At 37.5% G+C, this 27,034-nt stretch overlaps 2 protein-coding genes across 2 annotated transcripts in view; one reads left to right on the forward strand and one right to left on the reverse strand.

Annotated features, from left to right (window-relative positions):
• The first annotated feature begins 793 nt into the window (after positions 1–793).
• On the forward strand, positions 794–3,481 carry LOC139651947 (ADP/ATP translocase 2). Its single transcript, XM_071528849.1, has 4 exons — positions 794–1,001; positions 1,859–2,345; positions 2,442–2,582; positions 2,801–3,481. Exons 1-4 carry the CDS (start codon positions 891–893, stop codon positions 2,956–2,958), a joined length of 897 nt encoding a protein of 298 aa, XP_071384950.1. The 5' UTR covers positions 794–890; the 3' UTR covers positions 2,959–3,481.
• Positions 3,482–13,556: 10,075 nt separating this feature from the next.
• Positions 13,557–27,034, reverse strand: part of zbtb20 (zinc finger and BTB domain containing 20) — a 35,066-nt gene continuing 21,588 nt past the window's right edge. Inside the window, exon 4 of the mRNA XM_071528840.1 lies at positions 13,557–25,317. Coding sequence (XP_071384941.1) covers positions 24,782–25,317 — 536 coding nt within the window. The 3' untranslated portion in view covers positions 13,557–24,781. The remainder of the gene's footprint in view (positions 25,318–27,034) is intronic.

Genomic DNA, 27,034 nt, shown 5'->3' on the forward strand with positions numbered 1-27,034 from the left:
TTAAAATAAGAGACAAAATATCCTTATTTTTTATAAATTCTTAAGCAACTTACGCTAAATATATATTATGATGGTAATATCCTAATTTTCACACATGCACATGTGTTTTTGTGTGCATAGTGCCTACGTCATAAACTGCCATCTTGCCATCTGGTGTAATCAGAAATTAGTGCATCAGTGGGAATAAATCAACTGACGGGATAGTTCAACACCAGTACAGCGAAGATGGCAGACTGTGACGTTGCCGATCCCTGGCGGGACATTGCTATAAAGATTACAGATTTTTTTTTTTTTAAACTGCTGCTTATCGCAGACTATCATGTATGGCAAAGACTTATATAATTTAGAAACCCGGAGGAAAACAACCAGCATGGATCCTAGGTTTCTTTTTGAAGGTGTAAATGGCGTCCTCTGCCAAGTGTCTAATCGGAACCCATTCATTTCTGTAACCGAGATTAGGCTGAGCACCGTTTCCTCATACAGTCACACATGCAAATGGTGTCACTACGAATGGTAGCTGTTCTCTTGATTTTAAGGCTCTTTGGCTGTTACGGGCGTAACCCTTTGAGCATAAGAACTGATATTTATTTGATTTACCGTTGATGACACATAAAAAAATTTCTGACTTTACTCGCCTACGGCAAAGAAATTACGCAACGCAGTGACATCATTAACCATAACCCTTGTATTGGCGGAAACCGTGTCACGTTGACTGGTTGACCAATAACGTTACATCGTAGTTCCCGTGTTGTCTCGCGAGCCATTATCTTTGATAAAAATCCAACGCGGCTTTACAATCGGCCATTTCGTCGGTGTAGGCCATCCGCTGTAGAGGGCAGTGGGGGTATCTTGTGTACTGATTATCTGAAAGGCATCTAAGAACATCTACAATGAGTGAAACGGCAATTTCGTTCGCCAAGGATTTCTTGGCTGGTGGCATCTCTGCTGCCATCTCCAAAACAGCCGTTGCCCCCATCGAGAGAGTGAAGCTTCTCCTTCAGGTAACTGTCTTCCTGTATGCAGCGGACGTCTCACCAGAAATCTCAGAGTTAGCTAGCTAGCTTCTGTGATCTTGCTAACTGCCATTGAACATTGTTGCACTTATCTATGCCGGCTACCATCACCTGCACCTGTATAGAGGCGTTTTAAATTAGCGTAGTAGCATGTGTCGTTAATGTACAATGAATGAATGGCTTAACAAGAACTTCAGGTCATCACGGGATGTGAAATGACCTACACGAGCCTGACTGCTAACGTTAGCTTCCCACGTTAACCTTAGCTAGCGTAGCTAACAAAGGACAAACGCTTGCTATGACATTAGGACACAATGTACAAATAGATACTACCTTGTCTTGTGTATTTTCAACACTAATAACTTGTAAGGCAACTATAATAGAATGATTGCCGATTTTATTTTCTTTGAAAATCATGACAAAATGACTATGATTGCTAATGTACTGCCTAGCTTTAGCTAGGTTTGATTGCTGTACCAAGGCCCGGCGAAACTCATTTACAGCCGGGTCAATAAGTTTGATTTCCTTCTCTGTTTAACCTCCCTAATGACACGCCTCGAAAACCTTTCACTACGAATCTCTTCTCTACCTTTGTATAGCTGCGATAACGTTAGATGGTCTGTGAATTTCATTCACAAGTTTTTTTTTTTTACATCTCTAGATCACAACACAGCATAGTAGCCAATATCATTTTCATGGTTAAACCTTGACCGTTCTGTTGGACTGCAATCTTGTGGACATCCTAGAGCGGCTTTATAGCTGTGACAGGTGCCAAGGTCACAACAAGGGGAACTTGTGATTGTTACATGACCAACATTAAATTATTTTTTTTTTTTTTATTACAGGTCCAACATGCCAGCAAGCAAATCACCGCAGATAAGCAGTACAAGGGTATCATGGATTGTGTTACCCGTATCCCCAAGGAGCAGGGGTTCCTTTCCTTCTGGAGAGGTAACCTTGCCAATGTCATCAGATACTTCCCCACCCAGGCCCTCAACTTCGCCTTCAAGGACAAGTACAAGAAGATCTTCCTTGATGGCGTTGACAAGCGCGCCCAGTTCTGGAGGTACTTCGCCGGTAACCTGGCATCTGGCGGTGCTGCTGGAGCCACCTCTCTGTGTTTCGTCTACCCACTCGACTTTGCCAGAACCCGTCTGGCCGCTGATGTCGGAAAGGCAGGAGAGGCAAGAGAGTTCAAGGGCCTGGGAGACTGCCTGGTTAAGATCTCCAAGTCTGATGGTGTGAGGGGCTTGTACCAGGGCTTCAATGTGTCTGTGCAGGGCATCATCATCTACAGGGCTGCATACTTTGGCATCTACGACACAGCCAAGGGTACGATGATCGTTACAGTGGGATACTCTCATGGTTCTGCAAGGGGGTGTGTGTATATCTAGTAGATTTGTAATCTTTATTCTTCTGTGCCTACAGGTATGCTTCCAGATCCCAAGAACACCCATATATTGGTGAGCTGGATGATTGCCCAGTCTGTGACAGCTGTTGCTGGCCTGACCTCCTACCCCTTCGACACTGTCCGTAGACGCATGATGATGCAGTCTGGACGCAAAGGAGGTGAGTTTATTTGTATTAATTGGAGCCTTCGGGACAAAGGACCACATGTCCATTTGAAGTGTATTTGACAACTGTCATAACTATAGTATAGTAATAATATAATAACACAATAATATCTTATTATTGTGGATGTCTGAGCTTATGGTTCTATTAAGTTTTTTTGAAGTAAGTTTTATTTCAACTAGCTTTATCTCACTTACCTTTTCTTACCTTCTCAGCTGACATCATGTACAGTGGGACCATGGATTGCTGGCGGAAGATCGCCCGCGATGAGGGTGGCAAGGCTTTCTTCAAGGGAGCCTGGTCCAACGTGCTCAGAGGCATGGGTGGCGCCTTCGTGCTGGTGTTGTACGATGAGCTGAAGAAAGTCATCTAAATCTTATTTTTTAACATCACTGTCCAATTCGGCTAAATGTAACAACTTTCCATTTCTATGGACTCTGCATTCTGCCTTATTTATGGGAACAAACAATAGTGTCTCACTACTAGCTGTGGGCAATGGCTGTACGTTGTGCATCTTATCATTTAAACGTTCCACACCCTCTTTACCAATGTCATTCCTGTTAAAGAAATCTGATACCTCCTCCTGTCATTCAGTAGGTTTGTATGGTCCTAACTTGAATAAATTTATTCTGGGGAACAAACTAAACTGTTGATGTCAGCTGTCTCCTCCACCATCACAGTACGAGATGAGCATTTGAAACGAGCACTCATTGGATAATGAAATGGCATGAAGTGGATTACACTCAACTGCTATATTTACTCATGCTTATCTCCTCCTGAGCCTTTCTGGTTTGACCGTGGTCACGGCTAAGGTTTTAGAGTAGACCAACTGTGTGTAGAGTGTTGGCACCTGTACAAACGGTTGATGTGCTACCAATAAATTCACTTGCAATGGATGTGATTTTGTCATGTAGCAATGAATTATTTTGTGATTACACAATCTACTAACCTTTTCTCAGAGGCTTTATTAGGTTCTGTTTGGCAGTGCTTTTACAGCAAAATCTGATAAAGCCCTGGTAGTCACACAAGTTATCAAAAATAGCAGGCAGGGAAAAAGATTGTAGCTCACAGGGGAGATGCATTGTAAAATGGACTTCATTTATATTTTCTCACACCACAAAGTGTGAAGAATAATCCTGAACTATTAAAATACAGGGTTCCTACACTCCTGGAAAAGACATGGGAATTTAAAATAGTATTTTACAGGCCTGGAGAAGGTATGAAAAATGATGAATGGCAGTAGTTTTTTATTTTTTGTTGAGTACTGAAATGTCACAAAGCTGTGGCTGGCTCTGAAACAGTTTAGACCTCTCTGTTGGAGGAAAATATTGTTGGAACTTAAAATATAATCTTTGATTTTAAAGCAAAAAAAAGAACCCTGGTCATGGAAAATTTTTGGAATTTCATCAGTGAAAAGGTGTGGCAACCCTGTAAAGTGGAACTAGAATAAGGTGTAGATGAGTCATTTTGCCCAGCCATCAGCATGCAAGAGGGACGCACAGGCAGTGTGAATACACCACATACATCACAGGTGCCCCTTTGCAGCAGGCAGTGCTTCCACCTGCTGACCAAATGCCCAACCATGTTTCTTTAAGACTGGATGCACTAAATGTAGGTAACTTACTTTGACTGCAGACACAAAACTGCAATTCATCTTAAATAAAGAGCACCATGCATTGGTTCCTTAATGTTAGAATGGTACATAGACTTAATAGACTTTCTAAAAGTATTCTCATTGATGCAGTGCACTGTAGTGTAAAATGCACCACCAAGGGATCTTAGTTGTGTAATTTGACTTAAGTGTTGACATGTTGGAACACACTTGGCATTAATATTGGGTGTGGTGGAAGTTTTGTGTGATGAATGATACATGATGCTATCTGCTCTTTTACCAGTCATTAACTCTGAAGCCAAATGCCGACAGTCCAATCACCAATTTGGCATTAATGACACCTACAGGATTGTAGGCTACTTGCCACTAACTGCCGGTGTTGTGCCAACATGTGTAGTCTCTGAAAATAGGTTTCCTTGGCGGTGTCTCCCTGTTTTGTCCTAGATGTGTGTTGTTGTTTTGCCATGCAATGATTTTTTTTGTCGGAGACATGGCCTTAATAAATGGTAAGTAGATGATTAACAGTCTGACAACTTACTTCTACAAACTACTGATTGTGGCCTGAGAGGGTCACAAACCAAGGAACCTGTAAAGAGATTATGTTATGGGATGAAGGCCTGTTATAGATTTTCCTTGTCACAAGCAAGCGAGTCAACTAAGTAGATTCTTCCGGTAGACGACTTTAATCTGAAGCGTTGTTTACTGGACAGCCGGCGATAGGAAAACAATCCCCAAAAAGCGAAATGATTTTGGTATTTTGTTGCGTGGCGTGAGATCGAGCGAGAACACGTTTTTTTAGGGGATAGCCCTACAAATTTTGGCACAACACCTCACGAACATGGAAGTTTCGCCGCACAATCTTATTTCCCCCCCTTTTTAAGAAAAAAACTGTTCCTTCGCTTTACGACAGGGGGCACTTGTGTGAAACGTATGTGAAACTTGCGCGCTCCCGTACCGTGTCACGCGCGCTCGTGCGTTGTCTCTAAGGGGCCGCGCAGAATAATGTGCTGCCTGAAGGACAACCGAGTGTTTTTTAAAGAGATGGTTTATTAGAGCAAACAAGTAGGCTATTGTACCATTTTAAGGCATCAAATAGTAGTTAAAAGACATATGGAGTTTGCATGCTATTAATATACGACTAGATTTGTCAATAAGTAGTTGTACTAATTGTGAGAACGAGCCAAATAAGTAGCATCTTTGCTAGTAGGGGAGAATGGAGTAGGCCTAAATTGAGCGTGTGGGTAAAATGAGCCACCCCCTGTTTCTAGGCAACCGTATACAAACTTAATCACGTGATCATAGATTTAGGAAGAGTCAGTCATTCATGTCCCTGAATCTGTGATGGAGGAGAGCACAAGGAGGAAGTGGTAAGTGAGCCAGGTCAAAAAAAGTTTTGCTATACAAAGTATGTCAAGTGATTTCATCATGGCAAAGATGTTATGATTCATACATTTGAGGATTTATTCTCAATTAGTTTAAGGCTTTATAAGGTTCAGTATGAAATCAGTAACTCTGATCAACTGTGTGGAGCAGTTTGTTAAGGTGGCGGTTGTGGGGTAAAATGTGGCACTAGCCCTGGGCCAAGTTGAACCAGTGGTTCAGCTAACCCAATCTAGTTACATTTACGTTAGCTTAAACACATAAGTGCTCAATCGTTGTCCTTTTTCTAATATTACAGAACAGAGATCATAATGCCACAAGACTACAAACAAGTTCAGTCTCCTTGGAGGATCTAACAGAAGCAGCCTGGGAAGTCAGTTCAGTCAGCGGCAAGGGAGCAGAAGATAGACAGAATGACACTGAAGAGATTGAGAAAATTGACAAAGTTGAAGTACCATGGACAGGTTATGACAGGTGACACACACACCACTCTCACACACACAAACAAAACCACACAGACAATGTGTTGACTGTTAAACCAAGTCAAACCAAAGTAAGACAAAATTGACATGTTGAAGTTAACATCAGTTGTGCTGTTAGAATTTGTTAGTCAAAACTCCAACGCACAGCGAGTTAGTTAGCTAACATGGCCATCTTTTTACAGCTCCAAAAAGCATGAAATGTCAAACAAACTTCTCCAAACAGTGCATCCAGAATAATCTATGTGATTTGTAGCCAAATAATGGCACTTTGGGTCAAAAAGTCCAATATTTACCTTGCTGCTCCTATATTTTGCTTACTTATTTCTCTGGTCGCATGCGCTCCCTACAGCGCTCTGGTGCAAGACTCTACTTGCTGCTGTATTGGACTTTTTGACCCACATGCAGTCATTCAGCTTCAAAACACAGGATTATGCAGCACAAACTGAGACATTTTATGGATGACATTTTAGGATTTTATTTTTTTTTAGCATTAAAAAGATGGCCTTGTTAACTTCGATACATTGGGATGAAGGCTGAGATGGAGTTTTGGACTCACTGCATGTTTGGTGGTCCTACGAACTTCAATGGAGTTTCAACTGACATGGGTTTGAGCAGATAACGACTGAATTTTCATTTTTCGGTCAACAATTCCTAGTTTTTTAATATTTTATCACTACAGGGCTCAACTTGCCCCATCCTTATGCTGAATCCAACAATATTCAATGATATTCAAAAATCTTAACTATACATTTAATTTAGACAAGACAAGTTATTGTCTTAAATACACTTTTTGCCGTAGTAGCACAAAGTGTAAAAAGTGGCTCATTTTACCCTGTTCTCCCCTATGTACCATAGACTGTAGAACAGGGGTATTCAACCATGTGCCATGGAGGACCAAGAGTCTGCAGGTTTTCATTCCAACCAAGGACCGTGATTTCACTGAATAACACACCTTCAACCAGCGAGGAGGGACTAATCAGTGAAATCACCCGGTGCAGTCTTGGCCCTCCATGGCACATGGTTGAATTCCCTTGCTGTAGAAAATAGTGGACAACATGACTGTCATGCCACATGTTGTCATTTAGCTGGACAGTTTGAAGCCCAGGAAGTGGGGTTTCTGGGTGCTGCCATGTTGTATTGTTGGAGCCAGTGTTTGCGCAGTAGAGTAAAGGGTGGAGCAGGTGGATCCAGGGTGAAGCCCACAGATGCAAGAAATCCCAGCCCATATTGCCTCCTATATGGTCATAAATTACTGCTTCTGCTGCTAACGGGACATTCTCTCTCCATAACACTAACAGCGACCCAGCTGTGTTCAAAATCAGATACTAACCTACTACATACTACATACTTATCAGTATGTACTGCATACTGCAAGTGATGATACAGTATGCTATTACCAGCGTATCTTTCAGATTGAAGTACATTCAAACTGTACATCACATGACCAGGCCAAGCTAAAAACAACACACTTGAAAATCAACATTAGCCCACTTTTATCCAATAACATATAATGCAATTTATAATTTTATGAATTATTTATAATTCTATAAGCCTTAGTTATTTTGGCTACATTTTATTAACCTACATTATATTTATCAACACTTAGCTAATACACTTGGCATGTTATTGCTATCAGTTCTTGATTAAATATATTTTTATTTCTCTTTTGCATAATGTGTCACACATTTCCCCTCTACTTTATTCATTTACTGGCAAAATAAATCATCAGTTATCCCATTTATCAGCTTCTAACTCACCCCCACTACAGATAAATCTCTCTTACTTCTTAATGGCACTTATATATATTATTTGGTGTGTCTGCTCATTACTATTCCACTGCCAGGATGGAAAGGGTGCATGTTACCTGGAGTAACACAGGAGAGATGACGACTGTGTGATCTGGCTCTGCAAATCCAAAAATGGCACAATAATGGTTCCAAATTTAGACCACATTTCCCACAAACCCCGTTGCTTCCTGTTACAAAGGATCTTCGGTCAAAGGTTTTCTCTTTTACTTTAATTGAAGAGGATAAACATGTTGGAAGTAATTTGTCCATCAGCCTTTCACTCCTTACACCATCTGCCATTGCGAGAAACTGTGAAAGCTTTAGTTCCGTTTATACTGGAAGAACAGCAGTCCTCTTCCGGTATTGTATCGTAAAGCAATCTCCCTTTGTGCCATAAGGTAATCCAGAAGATTTCCCGCGAAATCCGAACTGGTGACAACGTAAAATGCTTTGTGGACCCCGCAGAGGCTGCCCAATCTTACTGTTATGTTTGCATCAGTAATATTACAAATTCAGCCAACTTGTGTTTGAGACAAAGCTGGCCTTGAATGTGGGTTGTAGGAATAAGGAGAGAGAGGAGACAGCCTGAGCGTTAAAGTGCATTCCAAGCATTACATGAAAGAATTAGGACTGAGATTGTTCTGATTGATTTTCTTAATTTTAATTATACTGGCCATCGTCCAAGTTTTTCTGACACTTGATGTCTTGTTAAGATGCAGGTTTCTCTATGCACAGCCATTTGAGCCATTCAGCGATGTCACATCATTTCTTTGAAAGTACACAGCTCAGCCTATAACCAACATAAATCAGTGACAAACTACAAGGTAGCTACTGGATTTACTTGACATGATGGCCAATATTAGAGAAGTTTTTAAATATTTCAGCTGTAGTTTCTCAGTATCCACCTGTTCATCTGGCAGCTAATTGCATATTATGCACTTCCTTCCGACACACATGGCTACAAACACTCTGGCATTACCATTAATATGATATATGATATATGAAATACAATGATAGAAATATGAAATGTGTTATATTGTGGAAATTGTAAATATGAGCTCTGAACTTCAAAGCTCTTCGTATCTACGTCAAGGACTAATTATAAGTTGAAAACTCCTTGAGAGCCTGAGTTTTTCTCACTTTCTGAAATCTGTCCGCATCAGTTCATAAATGTCAGCGAACATCTGGAAGCACTGGCTCCCATTTGTGCAGTCAAGTGTAAGGAATGACATTTATTTCAGATAAAACAAACATAATTTGTAATTTTCATCACAAATCATTTTTGGGCATTTTAAATGTAATGGCACAGTAATTGGGCTACTTGGTGGGTTTTTCATTTGTGGTTGACAGTGTAATGTTAGTCATAATACATCAATTTGAAGGCTAAGAAGAAAGAAATAGCTGAGAGAGAAAAATCAGAACGTAATAAGTATCAAGCCAAGTCTGTGGGAAAGTCTGACAGGTTCATTCTGAATGCACAAACACTTCCAAGTAGTTCCACCTAATAAATCTTTCCAACCATTATTTCAATACAACATGAATGCAGTATTAGAATACAATATGTCTCCTTTATCTTCCTCTTGCTCTGTCTTCTTTCTATTCTCTAAATTATTCACCAGATATTAATGTATTGTGATATTATATTGTCATTGATTATATTGCAAATAATGGTTCATAATTTTAGACTAGTAAGAGTGGACCAGAACCATTATATTATTTGTAGTAGAAGTACTTTAGTAGTAGCAGTAGTAGTAGTAGAATCAGTTGTATTATGAATATTATGCTCATTGGTTGGTTCATTCATGGTTATTGGAGCACATTCTTAATCTGAATATCGCTGAAAGCTAATGTTGATGGTGCGAACAGTTCTGACTCAGTCCAAATGTGGAGTGTTCAGAGTGTGAAACAGTGACTGACCAGATCACTTCACTCAAACATATGAACACAAGATAAAAGGAATTAATTATGAACTGTGTGACATAAGCCAGGGAACGTTTCTAACATCTTGAAGAGAATACAGAACTGATGCACCTCATAAATTAATCAAATAAAATCAACATTATTGCTACTATTTATCAGGACCCAGATTGTAAAATATTCACAGTAACCACTGATTTGGGCTCTTGGCAGTATTGATTGCCAGCTTAATTTCTCTTCTCTACATGACTTAATTGTCATCCACAATAGCTTAGTATTATGCTGCCAATGACATTAGTCATATGGAGGTGTAAGAAGTGGCAAAATTACCAGGCCTTGCTTGCTAGATTCTCAACTGTACCAATTGTTGTGTTTAAGGCGTACTGGTAGAAAACAGGTTCTCTTTACAGAGTTATCCAGTGATAGACATGATATGGCATTAAGTGTTGTAAGGTGCTACATCAAATATAATGCATTCAGTCTTTTCCACTTATGTATATGAGTATACAGTATTTTATTTCATTATTCATTCCAGATGCTCCAAATATAAAGTGCTTCCTTGGTGACACAATACCAGCAAACCCATCAGTAGAGAATATACAGAGAACACACACACACACACACACACACACACACACACACACCTGATGTCAATTGACATCAATTGCATGGGACACTGACATCATCCATAGGATCGTATGTGTATATTGGGGTAAGAGGAAAATTCTTAGGTATAGTCAGAAATTCAGGCTCTCTGTAGATCAGGAACAACAGCATTCAACTCATTCTGTAAGAGAGACACTAGTGCAACTGTGAGAATAACTAAAATATTTTTCTAAGGACTAATTCTGTGTATGGAAATGTCATCAATGACCTATACAGAGCAGTTACATCTCACAGAAAACAAATTGCAAATCAAGCCCTTCATTCATGCCTTGGGGATGTAACATTTTCAGATAATAAATCCATTTACATTCTCCCACCAATAATATAATAACAGTTATAGTGGTGTCTCTCTTAAAGAATGAGTCAAATGTTGCTGTTCCTGATATATAAGATGGCTTAGATTTCCAAATGTAGCTTCGAGAATTTTAACAAGTTCTTCCTGTTAAAATCCAAATATAGACACATGACACATTGCCACTCCCTATGGTTGGCATCAGGTGTGTGTGTGTGTGTGTGTGTGTGTGTGTGTGTGTGTGTATTCGCTGAAGGAAAGATCCGGATTTGATTGCCAGGCATTCCTGTGTGGGGTTTGCATGTTCTGCCTGTGTTCACATGGGTTTCCTCCCACAGTCCAAAGACATGAAAGTCAGGTGGATCAGAGACTCTGAATTGCCCACAGGTGTGAATAGAAATATGAATGTGACTGTCTGTCTGTGCTCGGCCTGTGAGGGCCTGGCGAGCTGTCCAGGGCTCCAGCCCCCCATGATCCTAAATAAGAATAAGTGAGTACAGATAATTAATGAATAAATCATAAGGAAGATGTGATTGAAACGTTTGACATGTTTGTATGTGCTTTATATTTGAAGCATCTGTAAAACACTTCTGCATATGTACTTTATTTGGAGCATCTGTAACGACTGATAAAAGAACATATACTGTATATATACAGTATATATATATATTTTTGCTATGCCTTTGTGACTCTTTCCTAATATCCAGCAGCGTGCAGACTCTTCAGGACCGTCTCATTTCACATTGCATTTGGAATCGACACACCTGCAGGTTAATATTATTTATGGACTAATTTTTAGGAGCAATAGCCTTTTCCTACTTTTGGATTATATCAGTTCTCAAGAATAACACACCACTGAAATAACATGAAATAGCAGTATGACCTGTGATTGAAAGTGAATGAGTGACTCCCACCTGCAACGGAGCTTCACATTGACCATCGGCAGAATATTGTGGCTGTCCTGGGTGGCTCCCAGGTGTAAATATGTGTAAGTGTGTCAGTATGAGGCAGGCTGTATGCTCAGCAAATCCGCTCCCTGGATGAATAAGGCTCTGTGCCGTAGCTTTTATTAATCTTCCTCAGGTGGGATTTTGCTGCCAATGATATTGCAATAACTGGCTTCCAAAAATGTCATGATAAAAAATGAGAAAGCGGGCACTCCAAAAAACGTATTTTAAAAATATGATGCTCTGATGAAGGCTTATATTCTGAAATGCCTTAACATTGTGGTTGGCCATTAATAAGAATATGGTATAAGTGAGATCAAGTGTTGTCCTATTTTTTATTTTTTTTATTTAATTTAATTTTTTTAATTAAAGTCACAATGAAACCGCATTTTGAGAGCAACTTGCTTCCTTAATGTGATGTATTTCCTGTTGAAACAAGATAATGGGGTGGGACAAAATGTGGGAAGGGATCATTCAAAAGTGTAAACCAATGGGATTTCAGTTAGGAAGAGAAAGGCAGTTGTATTTGATGGGATGGGTGGGATTGTTTAAAAATCTGTGAAATCTGTGAATTTTTATGTAAGCCTCCATTTACACAATGAAGTCACCACTAAAGATTCTCCCTTTTCCAGGAAGAAAAAGTGATGAGATTCTGATATAAAAATACAAGAAAATGGCATAAATTGTGAAATAGGTATATGGTATGATAGAATAAGCTAAAAAGACGAAAAAGTCATTTTTCATGTCAGTGTGACTAAGTCTTTTTGAGTGCCGTCATCCTCATGTGTTCTCATGGATTCGTTGGAAGCCGGTTTGTAGTTTTTGGCAGAGCGCCCAACCAGAAGAAGGTTATGTGAGGAGGCGTACCTGCTATACGTTTTTCACTGATATGGCAATAAAGTTTGACCTTTAAAGAAACATATGTCAGGGCAGTTTATTTATAGGAAAACACACACAACAGTCTTATGGAAACAGACAACAGCAACATGACTTTCTGTGAAGTACAGGAAAGTACTAGTTTTTATTCCTTCATAATCAAACTTCACAAACAGCTTGAACTTGTACAATACCTCAGAGAGTGAAAATTACAAAAAAAGTGCTGGTAACATTTACAAAAATCATCCTTACTTAGCAACAATCAGTTTATTCTTCCACACTTTTTTTAGTCTTTTGTATTAAGGCTTAATACTTCTGTATAAGTATATGCAAGATAAGTCTTCACAGTTTTTCGAAAAAAGTCACAATATTATGTAACATAATGAAGCTTTACGGCTATTTTCTTTATAATAACAAATACACATCACTGGTAAATATATGTGAAATACAGGGCTTATTGTAAAATGGCAAGTAATGATACTGTTTGCTGAAATAACTTGATTCCACACACTGTTATAGGAAAGTTTTGACATACCATTGCTATAACTGAAGGAGGAGGAAAATAAAATGATAAGCATAAACACTTGGGAGATCGCCTCCAAACTTTGGCACATCCCTTTAAACAATTTCACAAAATATAAGATTTATTTTGGAAATTATACGCATGGAAGAATAGCTAAACTGGCATAAAGTGAAAACATGCTGTGTAGTAAGGTGCTAAATCAGAGATATTACATTGCCAGCCTTTTCCACATGGACTGACATGAATAAGGTGCATTTGTAAGACTCAAAGCATGTAGGCCTTTCTTTCAGATGTTAACAAAATAAGTAATAAATACATGTTTTCAAAAACAACCTAAATTAATTTGACCAATAGTCTTGAGGCGACCTCATATACTCATGCATTCCCATGGATTCAGAGAAATGAATATCTCTACTACAGTTGTGTAGCTCTCTAGCTGTGGCATGTGAAAATAAAAGCTGGATTGTATTCATGGTATGTGTTATTTGCTTTTTTTTTTTTCTTTTTTTTTTTACTGTGGAAATTGTCAATGACAAACTTGACGAGTAAGGAGATGGAATTGAAAACTGAATGCAAAACTAAGCCAAGATATATTCACAAGATCCTCTAAGCTGCACTGGTTTACAGGTCAACAGATGAGAGCTCTAGCCCTAGACTTACCAATTTCACCCTCATGCATACTGTACGGTTAAAGTGACGCAACAAGCTTGCTTAAATAGTCTACATCACAAAAGCAATTTGGTTTTAGTGCAAACACAATTGGCTGGCTTCAGCTTCTCAATAATAACAAGCTCACCAAGGAGATTACAAGAAGGCACATACTTATGCTTCCTCTAACACGCAACATATTTAGACAAACCGCAACATCTTTCAACAACACCACAAAGCGGTGAAAACAGGAAAGCTACTACGTCCAGATAAAATGGTGAAGTTTGCTGTCATGAATTATTGAAGATTTACACTTATCAATCAACAAAATAAAGACGTAAGGTCAATAATTACTCCTGCTGTTAATGACCTCATTGAAAAGGATGAAATATGATACATTTTGGTGGACACAAATTCTCTACATAGCCAATGATGCTGTGTTTATATAACGAAAGGTGCATTTGGAATCAATCTTTTTTCTAAGAAGTATTTCATTATTGTTGCACTTTAAAGCATGTTTTGTAACATCCCAGAAAAAAGCACTCAAAGTGACCAAATATGCAGAGATATGACACGATTGTTTTAAAAGGTGTGTGTGCGTCAGTGGACAGTTGCGCTTTTTAACATGGGCTTATGTTTTGGTATCGTATTATCTTTAAATATGGTGTGTACAAGACCATTGATCGATGGCTGTGTGATGAAGACATTTTACATTTAACTGATGGGAAATGATTCCTTCCCCTCATATCCGTCATCCTGTCTCTCACTTCGGATTTGCAAGAGCTGTTTGATTTGTCCAAAACAATCACAGGAGGAAACAACAGTGTTAATGCCCCTCAAATCTGGACACTAATACTAGGGGTGTCGCTGGGTGAAACCAGCTATGAACAACAATATGTGGATTTCTAAGTTCATGTGCATTTAAAAGGCGAGACACTCCAATTCTGTACCTTTTATACAAAAAAATGCTCAAATCCAAAACTTTTCAAATATCACCATTTACTCAGCATTCCCACTGTGGGCAGACGACCCTCAGATACTGTGGTTTCAAAATGTGTCGAGTGATCTGAATTATATTGCTTTTGATAAAAGAAGACCAAAATAAGTCTAGTGCAAATCTCTTTTCTGGTTTGAGAAGTGGTGGTTGGTATAATGAGACTCAACTGTCATATCTGCTTAACATAGCAAGAACATACCAGGTGATTTTGATTATTGGATAGCTGTCAAGTGGTATCCCTTTTCAATTTTCATAATATTTAAGAGAACAGTACTTGTTTTTTTTTTTGTTTTTTTTTGAGAAAACAATTGAAATAACTGAATTCGCTCAATTATTACCAGTCAATGCCATGCAAAAATTTTGAAGGAAAACCTAATAAATGTTTCTTATTGTGTGTAACCCATCACCAAATGAATGCAATTAATCAGCACAAAGGAAATGTCCAATTTCTTACATCTAACCCCTATTTTGAATGGAGCAGGGCGGCCATGTTAGTCACCCTCCCCTGTACAGCTGGGAGGATGTGCTTCATCTGTCAGGTCACGTCTGTGCTAAGGGATGGAGTCTGTGCAGTTACGTCTGTCAAATACAACTATCTCTCAACTTGGAAATGTTGGAAAACTCACTCCAGTCCAGTGTTTGACAAGTCATATTATAAAACTTCCTTGCACATACATTAAAAAACCTTATCCCCTATTTCAAAACAGCAGTCAATACATTTCAAACAAGCTTGTTTCATAACAATAATAATAATAATAAAATACAAACCAACTTGGAGCATAAATTAACAAAGACAAACTGAAAACACATTACTGCAGCATATATTTCAGGGTTGCTTAGTTGTGATGTTAACTACCTTTACTACAACAGCTCCACTTCTGCCAAGTTCGTATCTGTATAGGAGAAGTATTTTTAGGGAGATAATAAAATAGCAAGCTAACGTAGGCAATGAGCCTAACAAAATATACACATATTCATAAGCACATCTCATAGTTCAACTCAAGTGCATTTTTACAAAAGCATCTACATACAAGATATGGCAGCAAAAAGCTTGAAAGTCAGATGACAAAACCTAAGCTTCTATAAACCAGGGCACATTTAATTTCTGATTTGTGATTAAACAAATCGTATGTCAATATTTCAGAAATTCTGTCTTTACTCCAGGTTATGAAACATGGCCCAAATTAATCAAATTTCATGTTTTGAACATACAGGATGAAAAATATACAGCAGATTCACCTAGAATTACCCCTTACATCAATGAAATATTGTCAATAAATTTGCCAAAGGGTTTACATTCTGCTTGTAGATGATGAGTTGATATTACAAAAATATACTGTTTTGTAATAATTTTCATAAATTATATCAACTTATCACATATTTGGACCACATCATGACATTTAAATTCATCTTACAGTTTGGTTGTAATTGTTTTTTTTCTTCAAAATATTGTTAACCATAATCGATCAAGTGATGGCTGGCTCTAATGCTTTTCAGTGAACATGAAGACTGTAAAATGGGCTCAAAGATGAGCATCTCAGCTAAATTTGACTTGAATTGTTGAGACTGAATGTTGTGTATCATTATTCTCTCTTTTTTGGCTTAACCTACAAATATGTGCAAACTTAACATCTTGGTCCATCTCAAGTATAAATTGCTAAATTTATTCTAAGTGGTGATCCTCTACAATGTTAGATTAATATTTTAGGGATAGCCTTAGAATATCAGTCAGATAGATCCGATATTTGATGAAAACAGGTATTACAAACAATTGGTGACCAACAAAGACAAACTAATTGAATATAATCAATTGTGAAGTTGAAAAGATCTACGCTGATTTGCTAAATGTGTGTGTATAGAAAACATAACCAATGAATATTTACTAGTATGTTTTGTCAGAGGAACAATGCAACATTTACAATCTTATACATGTTTTAACATGCGATAGTTTACATCACAGCTACTGCGTCAAATTCATTTTTATGTTTTGTTGCATTTCTTATAAAAAGCTATTTTGGTCTACAATAGACAAATTAACACAACCACAAAACTACAAACAACCAATAGTGATCAATTGACAAAACATAGATGCATTTTCACAAGCACCCTGCCATAAGAAAAACAAACAAAACCAAAAAATAACTTTAGGAATCTAGCCAGATTATAGGAACCCATAACCACACACTTAGAAAAGAAATGTTATTTTCTCCGTAAAACTCAAACACTTAATCCTAAATTATCTTACCATTCTTTGGTTTATGAAAACAAACATCATCTAATACAGGTATTTCCATTTGACTTCTATTGATTAGCATGGCCCCATCTTACAAACATAATTACCACCACCAACCCTTTTAGGAACATTACAGTGCTAAATTTTATAATGAGAATCTGCATGTCCATTATGGCAGATTACATTTTGGCTGAGACAGTGACCAACATCATGGTGAAGAAGAGCAACAACTTTTTTTTTTTTTTCCTTTACAGTTTTTATATCTCTACACTCCAAAAAAGAGAGACCAACATACATTTAAGTAGAGAAAACAGAATGATGACATAGTGCATGTTGCCTAGAACCAGTCAGCACAAGCATAAGCTGTCATTTAAGCTTATGAAGTTCATGATAAATTTTAATAAACAGCAAGATGTGATAAAACAATCAGATCTATTTGGGACATACAAATTGTAGCCTTTATTCTGTAAATATTAACTGAACTTTGATATCATGGGCGATGTTTGCTACTGCATGATCAAATATCCAACAGATCTGTAAAACGTTTAAGCGCTGGAAATCATCCTCAATATTAAGTTAGTTAAGTGTGGAAAATGAATGCCAGACTAGGTGCTGGAATGTTCTGGACTTTACAGGAATGCATATTTCTGCTGCACACTTTATAACTAATCTTTTTCATAGAGCTTGACTAATCCAAAGACTATTACAATTGACCTCCCAGAACACAAAGAGGCTCAATGTTTAGGCTTCAGAGGCTAAATCACACCTAAGTCTCCTCATCCTTATGATAAAAAAAAAATAAAATAAAAAATAGATAATGTACCAAGTGTTCCAGCCTGTTATTGAGGGACACTTAAAATATAGTTTGTGCTCCATCAAAAAACAAAGAACTCCCCTAAGCAAAGCTGTTTGAACATGACTGCATGCTTCATTTGGATTGATACCTGGTAAGTTACCTGACATTGATGTTTTAATAGAAAAGTCGACAGGTTAGTGTAAAAATACACACATGGAGAAAGCATCATAGTGAATATAATCTAGATGTTACAGTTATCTTAGCTGTGCCCTACTTTAAAACCTGGGCGACCGCTTTGTTATACTAGAAATTATAATATAATCTAGATGTTTTAGCATAATTAGCTCGGCTGTATGTCACTGTAAAATCTGAGTAAATGCCTTTTGTGTGTGTTATGGTGTGATAGTTGGATGACAGGGACTAGCTATATCACATTGCCTATATTTAATGCTTCATTTTTATATTAAAATGTCTATGAAACTAAACCTCCTCCTAAATGTGTATTTAACATCAGTTGTTAATCATAGCTGTTTTCTCCTATTTACTCGATTGAGAACTATGTATTATGGAGGATTTAAAGATTCAAAATAAAGGCAATCACTATCATTTGATATGATAAATGCTTTATTATTATGGGTGATAAAAATGCTTTATTACTGGCTTTACAGCAATGTTTTGACTTAAAAAGAGATTCTCTTCTTTTTATTGTTCTGTTCAGCTCTGGCATGTAATTCAAGAATAAAGTGGTGGCTTTTTCAAATTTGGCACAGAGTAACTAGGGGTAAAGGTTGAGAGAAAATTGTGGTAATTAGTCCATAGGGGGACGGTACAATAAGCGATCCCAACACCTTTTATCTCCCAGCCTCTGAGCGCTCCTCAAACTTGCTATATGATTATTATTCCACCATATAACAACTTAACCAACCACTTACACTGATCTTTGTACAGATAAGAAGAGTTTGTGTGTGTGTGTGGCCAAAAAGTTAAATTCACTGTCCCAGTATTTACACATTGAGTGCTTGTTTTATAATACTGGTTATTAAAATCTCATGTCATTTTTAATCACCAGTTTCTATTGTCATCGCTCATTGCTTGCTCTTTACAATTTCAGGCTTCATGTAAACAAGAAGGTGTGGCCCTCCCATCTGGCAAAAGCCGTAAGATAAGATAAGATGAAACTTTAATGATCATTGTGGGGAAATTGGGCATGGTTTGCACGAGGACAGGACTATAATCGAGGTAAAAGGGCACACAGTGTACTTTGCACCAACTATTAATCGGCACTGCCGTCTCCTACGGCCAACAAGCCTTTTTTTCTTGTTAATTTAAGTGCCAATGATTGAGAAGATTTGGGGGACTGGGTATTGGACTAGAGGTGAGATTCTCAGTGAGTCCACCCATACTAAAAACAAATACATGGGACGATTCTTTGGACAGAAGCATCCTTGTAACAAATTTATAGTTGTTTTTGTTTTAATTCTTAAACCCAGTCACCATGAAAACTACTCCAATTTGCTCATGGCTATAATAATTACTAATTTGCAGAATGGCAATATTCAACAAACAAAATAACCAGAAATACAAGTTTTCTCTGGCTTGAATGCTCCTTCCTGCAGTGTGTGAACAGACTCAGACTTCAAGGTGAAGTCTGGCTCCCTCTGCTGTTCACAAAGTACCAAAGCCCTTTTCCACAAACGTGCATGGCTTGTGCCTCCTTGTTTGCAAATAGCTTTAAATGAAAGCTGCAAGTGTAAAATGCCACATGGCGATGAGAAAGAGCAATGTGAAAGAAGGAAGTGGTCATTCAACTTTGAGATTTTCAGTTACTATTTCAATTATTTGAACGCTCTTATTTCTCTTTTCAATTTCATTTTTTCTGTTTGTTTTACATTTTATTGTGCATTATATTTAGCACTTTAGTAAAAAAACAAAACAAAAAAAAAAACATTAGTGACTGTATTTTATATCTTTGAATCCTCCATATTGTAAAAATGTAAAATAAAAAATAAAAATTGCAGATGTAGCCTTTATATGAATAGAAAATTTCAGGTATTTTAAAGGGTTCTGTTAGGATGCACTCATGACCAACAGGTTTTAGCAGTAGTAGTATAAATAGTATATTTTTTAATAGACCACTGTGTATATACTGTATATGTGCAATGTAGGAGAGAAAAACTATGAATATTCTGTATAGTTGCTGTATGTACTGATAGGCACTTGATAGGCATATTCCCTATATCCCACAAGGTATACTCTAGCTGCATTTATTTCTTTATCAAACTATCTGAAAATGTATTCTTTATCTGTGTGGAGATGGTGATTCTTATATATATAGTATATTTATAAGAAGTTATTTATTTCACTCTTATGTGTACTGTAGTAGGACAAGAAATGCAGTTAAGTATTATGTGAACGGTTTTATGTTTTCTGTAATTACTATTCTTAACTTTGTGACTTAGTTCATGCTTAAATAAAAATCTGACTTAAATGTATGGAGACAGAAGTTAGGTAGCTGTCAGACAGAAAGACAGACAGACAGGAAGACAGACAAATCCTCATCAGACAAATGAACCTGTTCCTTACTCAACACGACCCTCACCCTTACTATCTTCCGTTTTCCACGTTTTCATCTCAATGCAAAGAATATATGCATGTATAGCACACTGAAATCTTGCTCAATAGCTGACTATCCTGTATCCAATCACATGAATCTACGTATAAACAACATCACTATGATCACCAGAAAAAAAATACAGGAGTAAGTCCTGAAATAAAGAAGTATAACGATGAATTAAACACACTGCAAGAAGGACAACAATGTAGACCCTGTGTCTGTACACTAAAATAAACAAAACATGAACAATAATATATTTGAAACACAATACAAATAGCTGCAGGCTCAAGGCTATCTACTTTTCAATATGTTTTGTTCTGGAAAATATGTAGCATACACTTTGCAAACATAAAGTCTAGACTTTTTTTTTTTTCAAACCTAACAACTAGAAGAAGCACGATTGAGAATAGGACTTATTTCAGGATAATGTTGCAACTTTTCAACAATTTCAAACCGACTTTTTGCAACATTGAGAAAAGATAATTAAGCACCACAACAATGAGTAGCTGAAGCATTATAAGGAATATATAACTATGGACAGTGAAGAACATGTGATGCTATTGCATTAGGGGAGGGAAAAAAGCCTGGGTATGCTATAGCAGGTTGTGACACACTGGAGAGAAAGTTCTTCCCCTTTCAAGCCTGTTTTGCTATCAAACACCTTATAATACATGAAGTCAACTGACGGTAGGACAATCAATTAGCCCTCATCCAGATAATGTTGAGTTTGGCTACTTTTGATATTCCAAAAAAATTATAGAGAAACATTTGATAGTGTAATTCTGAAATCAAATATTTCAAAACCAACATCGAGCTACTTAACCTACTATTTAGACCAATGATACCAACAAGCTGATTTAAGGAGTACTCATCTAGCTACAGTCAATAGTGCATTTGATATATGTATTACACAAAATATGTAAATTTAGGTCAACTGCGAGGGGCAGCTGAGTGCCATGAAGGAATGCTAGATTACTGAATACATACATTACACTGAAACAATTCAATTAATGTCTCTGCCTTTGCTTTCAACTAAGTGATGATGTTAGTTTGGCAGTGTTTACCTTTGTTCTAAACAGACAACAAACACCAACATCATGAGCTGTGTGCCATAAGTGTGGCAATACTGTTGGAAAGAGATCTCGGCAGTTGCTTACATATTCTATTTAGTGCATTGTCTGTTAAGGCAAGAGATTACCCTCCACGTGCTGTGTAGAGACAAATATAGCACTAGCATGCAGCAATATTGCCATCCTGGCAACAACAGCTACAGACAGGAACCATACAATTTAGGCTTATATGCACACCATAGGAGACAAACCCAATCAAATGTCAAATAATATGCTACTTTTACTGAGGACTAACCTCATGCTTTTTCAATCTTTTTTCTCTTATGTTCTTTTTTTCTGTTGAGGAGAAACCGGAATACAGGACTTCTCCAGGTCAAATGGTGTTTATCACTTCCCTGTTTTGTCGTTTTCATTGATGAAAAATGGAACGTTACTCTAACATCTTCTGAAGCTGAGTCCTTAAGGATCTGAAATCCAGTAGCAATCAGATGATCGTTCAGCGGCAAACGCTAAACATGACTTTTCCAAATGGGGACGATGAAGTAATCAGTATTTGACCTAGGCTTTAGTCAAATCTCAGAACATATATTACAGGTGCTGTATTAGCCCAAAAAGGTTACATGAGCTGCTTCTCATAGTACCTGCGCTGCATATTGCAAAGGAAGCCCTACAGTTCAGATATTCCACTTTTCAACAGTTTGATTAGGCTATATACCACACACAGACACTCACAGACATACAAACACTAAGGAAGGGACACAACTGTGTACAACTGACAGATATCAAATAAGCTGCATTCCATCACCTCCCCACTTATTCCCAAAGAAACTTGTTCTAGGACACACATATCATTTATGTTACACACACACACACTATAAATTTATTTTCATTATTATTATTATTATTATCATTATCATTATTATTATTGTTATCATCATCATTATTATTATTATTGTTGTTTTGTTGTTAATGTTGTTGTTTGGCTTGGATGCTTTAGAAAATTCTGTCTGTTCTAATGTATGCAATCCAATAACTGTTATAGGGGACTGACTCCATAAAATAATGTATTAAAAGGTTAAAACAGAGACGAGCACACTCAACGGTACAGATTTAAATAAAAATAAATGCTTGCTTTAACACGGCACAAGTATATATGTAATTGCAAGCAATAACAAAAGCCAAGAAATGTTGAATTACTTATTGAATAAATTGGAACAAAGCTATTCTAATACATATGAACTCTACAACCAAATGTTAGATTAAAAAAACAATTCTTCTTTTCTAAAACTATAATATCTCTGGTAACAGTAGTGCACTTATTGGTTTAAGCAGTGCAACATATATGCAAGAAAATAATGCAGTCCACTTATCAAGATTAAAAAAAAAAGTTTTTTTTCCTTTGAAATTGAATAAAAGAAAATCATAGAAGTTCATTAAAGGAAAACGATTAAATATTAAGCACAGGCATTTTAAGAAAATGTGCAAAGTAGCACTTCGTTTTTTGAACCTACAGCAGGTCTTTTTCAGACCGCTGTATGTGGTTAGTTATTCTTTCAACAATACAACTACCAAAGAGTGTTTACTCACATAAATGAGCAAATCCTTCAGATTGCAGTTGCAGGCAGTTGCATGTGTGTGTGTGTGTGTGTCCTATTTTGGATAAAAAGCAATAAAAACATTTCAAATATCAGAGATGAGCCTTTAAGTGATGTGATGCGTGGATGACAACTTTCTCCAACTAATTTCCAAATCTATTCTGTACATGCTGTGTCTAGGTTTGAGAAAAATCAGGAATGTATACTATTATCTAGAAAGTCCATCTGCAACTTGTGGTATACAGTATCATAAACCAGTTAGTGTAACATCAATGGAGCTAATTGTTTTGCTTTGTGACTGCATTCCCTTTCAAAACGTTGCATGCCATTTGTGCCTCCAGGGAGAGCTAATGCATCAAGAATGATGCATTTAGCTCCCAACTGCTAAAATAGCTGTGCAATAGTAACGAACAGGTTATACAGAGATTCTAGGAAGCAGGATGGCAAATATTTCCAATTTGGGACCAAATTAATTTCCTCCCTCTTTAGAACTATTCCAATCAACAGCCAACTTAAACCCCTTACAGATAATTAGATTATCAAATTATAACCATGTAGGCTACTCAATAACAACAATAGTTAAAGTGACAAATCCTTTTTTTAATCTACATCCCATAACAGTCAGGTGCAAGTTGAGGAGCAGCAATTATGAAGGAGAGAGTTTAGTCGCATATTCAAGCCTGCCATAACTGTGAATGTAAAAGGCTAAAAAAAAAAGTCAGCAAAAGAATCTGTCTTTTTATCTTATATTTTGAAATGGAAGAGGTCTACTAGCCTTAACAGTCTTTAAAGATATTAGTGGCAGTGTATGCAAATGAGTTAAACTCCAAACTTCAGAAAAAAAAAGAAACATTATATTTTTACTCAAATACTGTCTCATCAACAAACCCTAATTTAGTAAACTTAACCTTAACCATCAAAATGCATGGACAATAATTATAAAACATATGAGAAGTAATTGCCCCTGTAACCACTGACAGGAAGTTACATTTCAATAAAATGATTGAAATTGGTACCTTGACAACAGCTGCATTATAATCCCTTAATACCATAGGAATAAATAAAACCCAGTGTCAAATTAACTACTCTCCTTTTTTTTATTTTACATAAGAAGGCAATCTTGTGACCATCAGTATTTTTTAGAGGGAATATGTAGCCCAACCCCAGATGATTTTTTTTTTGTTATTGTTGTTGTAAATTATACCACAGTAAGCTTGGACATCTATAGTTTCCAAACTGGTCAGTATGGGTTCACAACTGCCATGCTAAATGTTCCATGGCAATGTACACACACACACACACACACACACACACACACACACACACACACACACACGCACACACACACACACGCACGCACAAACAAACAAACAATCAAATAGACACACATGCAAATACACACATACACTCATACATATGCACATGTATACTCATACAAACATATCTACGCTAAAGGTGTGTTTGTGTGTATGTGTTTCTTTCGTAGGCCTTTCGGTAGTGTTCAACACATAAATCAGTATTTTAGGAAAGCATACATTTAGAGGCCTGTAGTTAGGATCCATCCAGTAGATCAATATCAAACTACTAAGCCTTAAGGCCACCATCTTTTTTTCTTTTAGAATAACAAAAAACAACATTTTTTTGGGAAACTTAATGTGCCAGTGTCTATACTCATTACTCTTCATACCCCAAAATAAGAAAAGGAAAATCTAGTGCCATTTTATTTTTCATTCTTTTTGAAAGAAGTTTATCTATTTGTACTTATCCATCGGAGACATGCATTCGCATGTGGTCATTGAAGTGCTCAATTTGGTCGAACTTGGCAGGGCAGACGGAGCACACGTAGGTGGTCCCTTCTTGGCAGCTCGCTTCTGCAGCTACACCCACTCCTGTTCCAACCCCAGCCCCTACTCCAGCACCTCCGCTCACTGGCATGGCGAGGGCCACTACTCCAGCTCCGGGTTCGGGGACAGCCATAGGCATGGGAATGGAGACCGGGCCGCCGGCGCTGGCGCTCCCCGACAGCCCGGTGACAGCGCCGCCTGTGCTGTGCAAGGCCATGTGCCTCTCCAGCAGGGTTTTGTGTGAGAACTTCTTCTTGCAGATGTAGCACTCATAGGACTTCTCTCCACGGTGCAGCCGCATGTGGACGTTGAGAGAGCTCTTTTGGGTGAAGCGTTTGTTGCAGATGCTGCACTGGTAGGCTCGCACCCCTGTGTGTGTCACCATGTGTTTGATTAAGTAATCCTTCAGGGAGAACGAGCGCCAGCAGATGCTGCACTGATGAGGCTTCTCACCTGGATGTACATGCAAGACACAAGCATTAAGAGAAAAAAGGAGACAGACAAATTAGATTAGAATTAGATTAAAAAATGTGCAAGAAAAAGTTCTGAGAGAAAATTCTGTAAAATTAATCCACAGAAATCTCATAAGTCAACTCTGTTGCCATGCATTCGCATGTCATTTCTCATCAATTATCTAGCAGTACAATTAATGCAAATAAATATCTGAGTCTAAAGGCAAAACGTCTCATATTTGCCTCATTTATGAAAAAACTGCATTTTTATAAACCAAACCTCAACGAAACCTTTTTACACATGCAAACCTCTCCATTGTATTTCTATTTTGTAAGTCTAATTTGCATCTCTTTATCATGATAACATTGCAACTCATGTTACAAATAGCAATGTAAGACTGTATATTACAGTGATAATCATACTATAAGAACAAAGTAAGAGCCAATAGTCGTATTTCACACTAACCACAACATTCCTTCTCAACACAATAATGGTACTTGCTACTTGTACAAGTTTTTGGAAGGAAGCTAACCAGAGAATTCTTCTTTAGGTTCAGTGTGAGCCTGTTGCATGACTTGCTGTATGTAAATCAACCATTATGAAGGCAGATAGTTAATGTTTTGGTGTCATTAATGTCTTTCAGCCGTTGAAAATTAAATATAGGCAAATATTGGTTCTGGCATAGTGGCATTGGACAGTGTTGCTGGTTCAGCTGACTTCAACTAGGGCAGCAACACTGGATCCTCAATGCCTGCAGTGTAATTTGACTGTTACCGGAATTTACCTTAGGCTAAAACGGATCATACCTGTATTGGCATGGTTATGGTTAGACAAATTCCCTTTGGTGCTGGATGCTACAGCATCGTGTGAAGAGAATCTAGGCTTTGTTTTAAAGTAGTACTAGTACAGTTATGGCAACATCTAAGCAATACAAAAATGTTCCATATTTTATGCTGCACTTCCTCTGATAAAGATGAAGGAGTTAACAGTAGAGCTATCTTCAACACTGTGAATACCTACGTTTACATTACAGAGACACAGAGAGGTGGGGCCAAGCGGACCAATAAGAAAAACACACTAATGTCCCATCAGAAGATCATCAACCAAATGTATTCATCTATTTTGTATTTTTGTTAGTCTGTCATGATGTAAGCCACTCACTATCAGACGGCACGTAGCACACACTGCAATGGTGTGGTGCGTGAGCCCACTAACGAGTATCTGCATGTCACCTTGGATACAAGTGATAGCAAAGATACTTAAGCTAATTAATTTCATTTTTACGGTCATGTTTGATTAGTCTTATTTAGGCAAACCTTAAACATGACAATGCCAGGCATTATTAACTGTTTCAGGAAAGCAATAATGACCTTGGGGCAGTTTGTCTTGGTAAAATATTGTCATGTGTTGCTACTCAGCTTCAAATGCTACCACATCACTTACCACACCATGTTTGGTAAATATAACAGTCACGCATACCCTTTTGTCGAATATTGTTTAATTGTGTTATGATGAGGTGAAATTGTGACTTGAAACATGTTATAAGTCTTCACAACGCATCTTTTTGTATAGTTTTCAAATCATAAATTGTTAAAAATTGGGCCAGTAGACCTTTACTCCCTCTCTAAGCAAAAAGAGGCTTTATACTACTACTGCCACTACAACTGCTGTTACCACAACAGCTACTTAGTATTAATAATAATAAATATTTACTAAT

This window comes from Centroberyx affinis, unplaced genomic scaffold, assembly GCF_046629955.1.
Source record: "Centroberyx affinis isolate AG114_WGS23_722 - 3 ecotype Tasmania unplaced genomic scaffold, CSIRO-AGI_Caff_v1 ptg001735l_1, whole genome shotgun sequence".
Lineage (NCBI taxonomy): Eukaryota > Metazoa > Chordata > Actinopteri > Beryciformes > Berycidae > Centroberyx > Centroberyx affinis.

What these genes read in the sequence shown, in the direction of transcription:
- LOC139651947 (XM_071528849.1), top strand. Translation starts at nt 891, where the DNA reads ATGAGTGAAACGGCAATTTCGTTCGCCAAGGATTTCTTGGCTGGTGGC. An exon ending in GAGTGAAGCTTCTCCTTCAG is followed by an intron (nt 1,002 to 1,858) that starts GTAACTGTCTTC and finishes TTTTTATTACAG; the next exon opens with GTCCAACATGCCAGCAAGCA. An exon ending in GCAGTCTGGACGCAAAGGAG is followed by an intron (nt 2,583 to 2,800) that starts GTGAGTTTATTT and finishes TTACCTTCTCAG; the next exon opens with CTGACATCATGTACAGTGGG.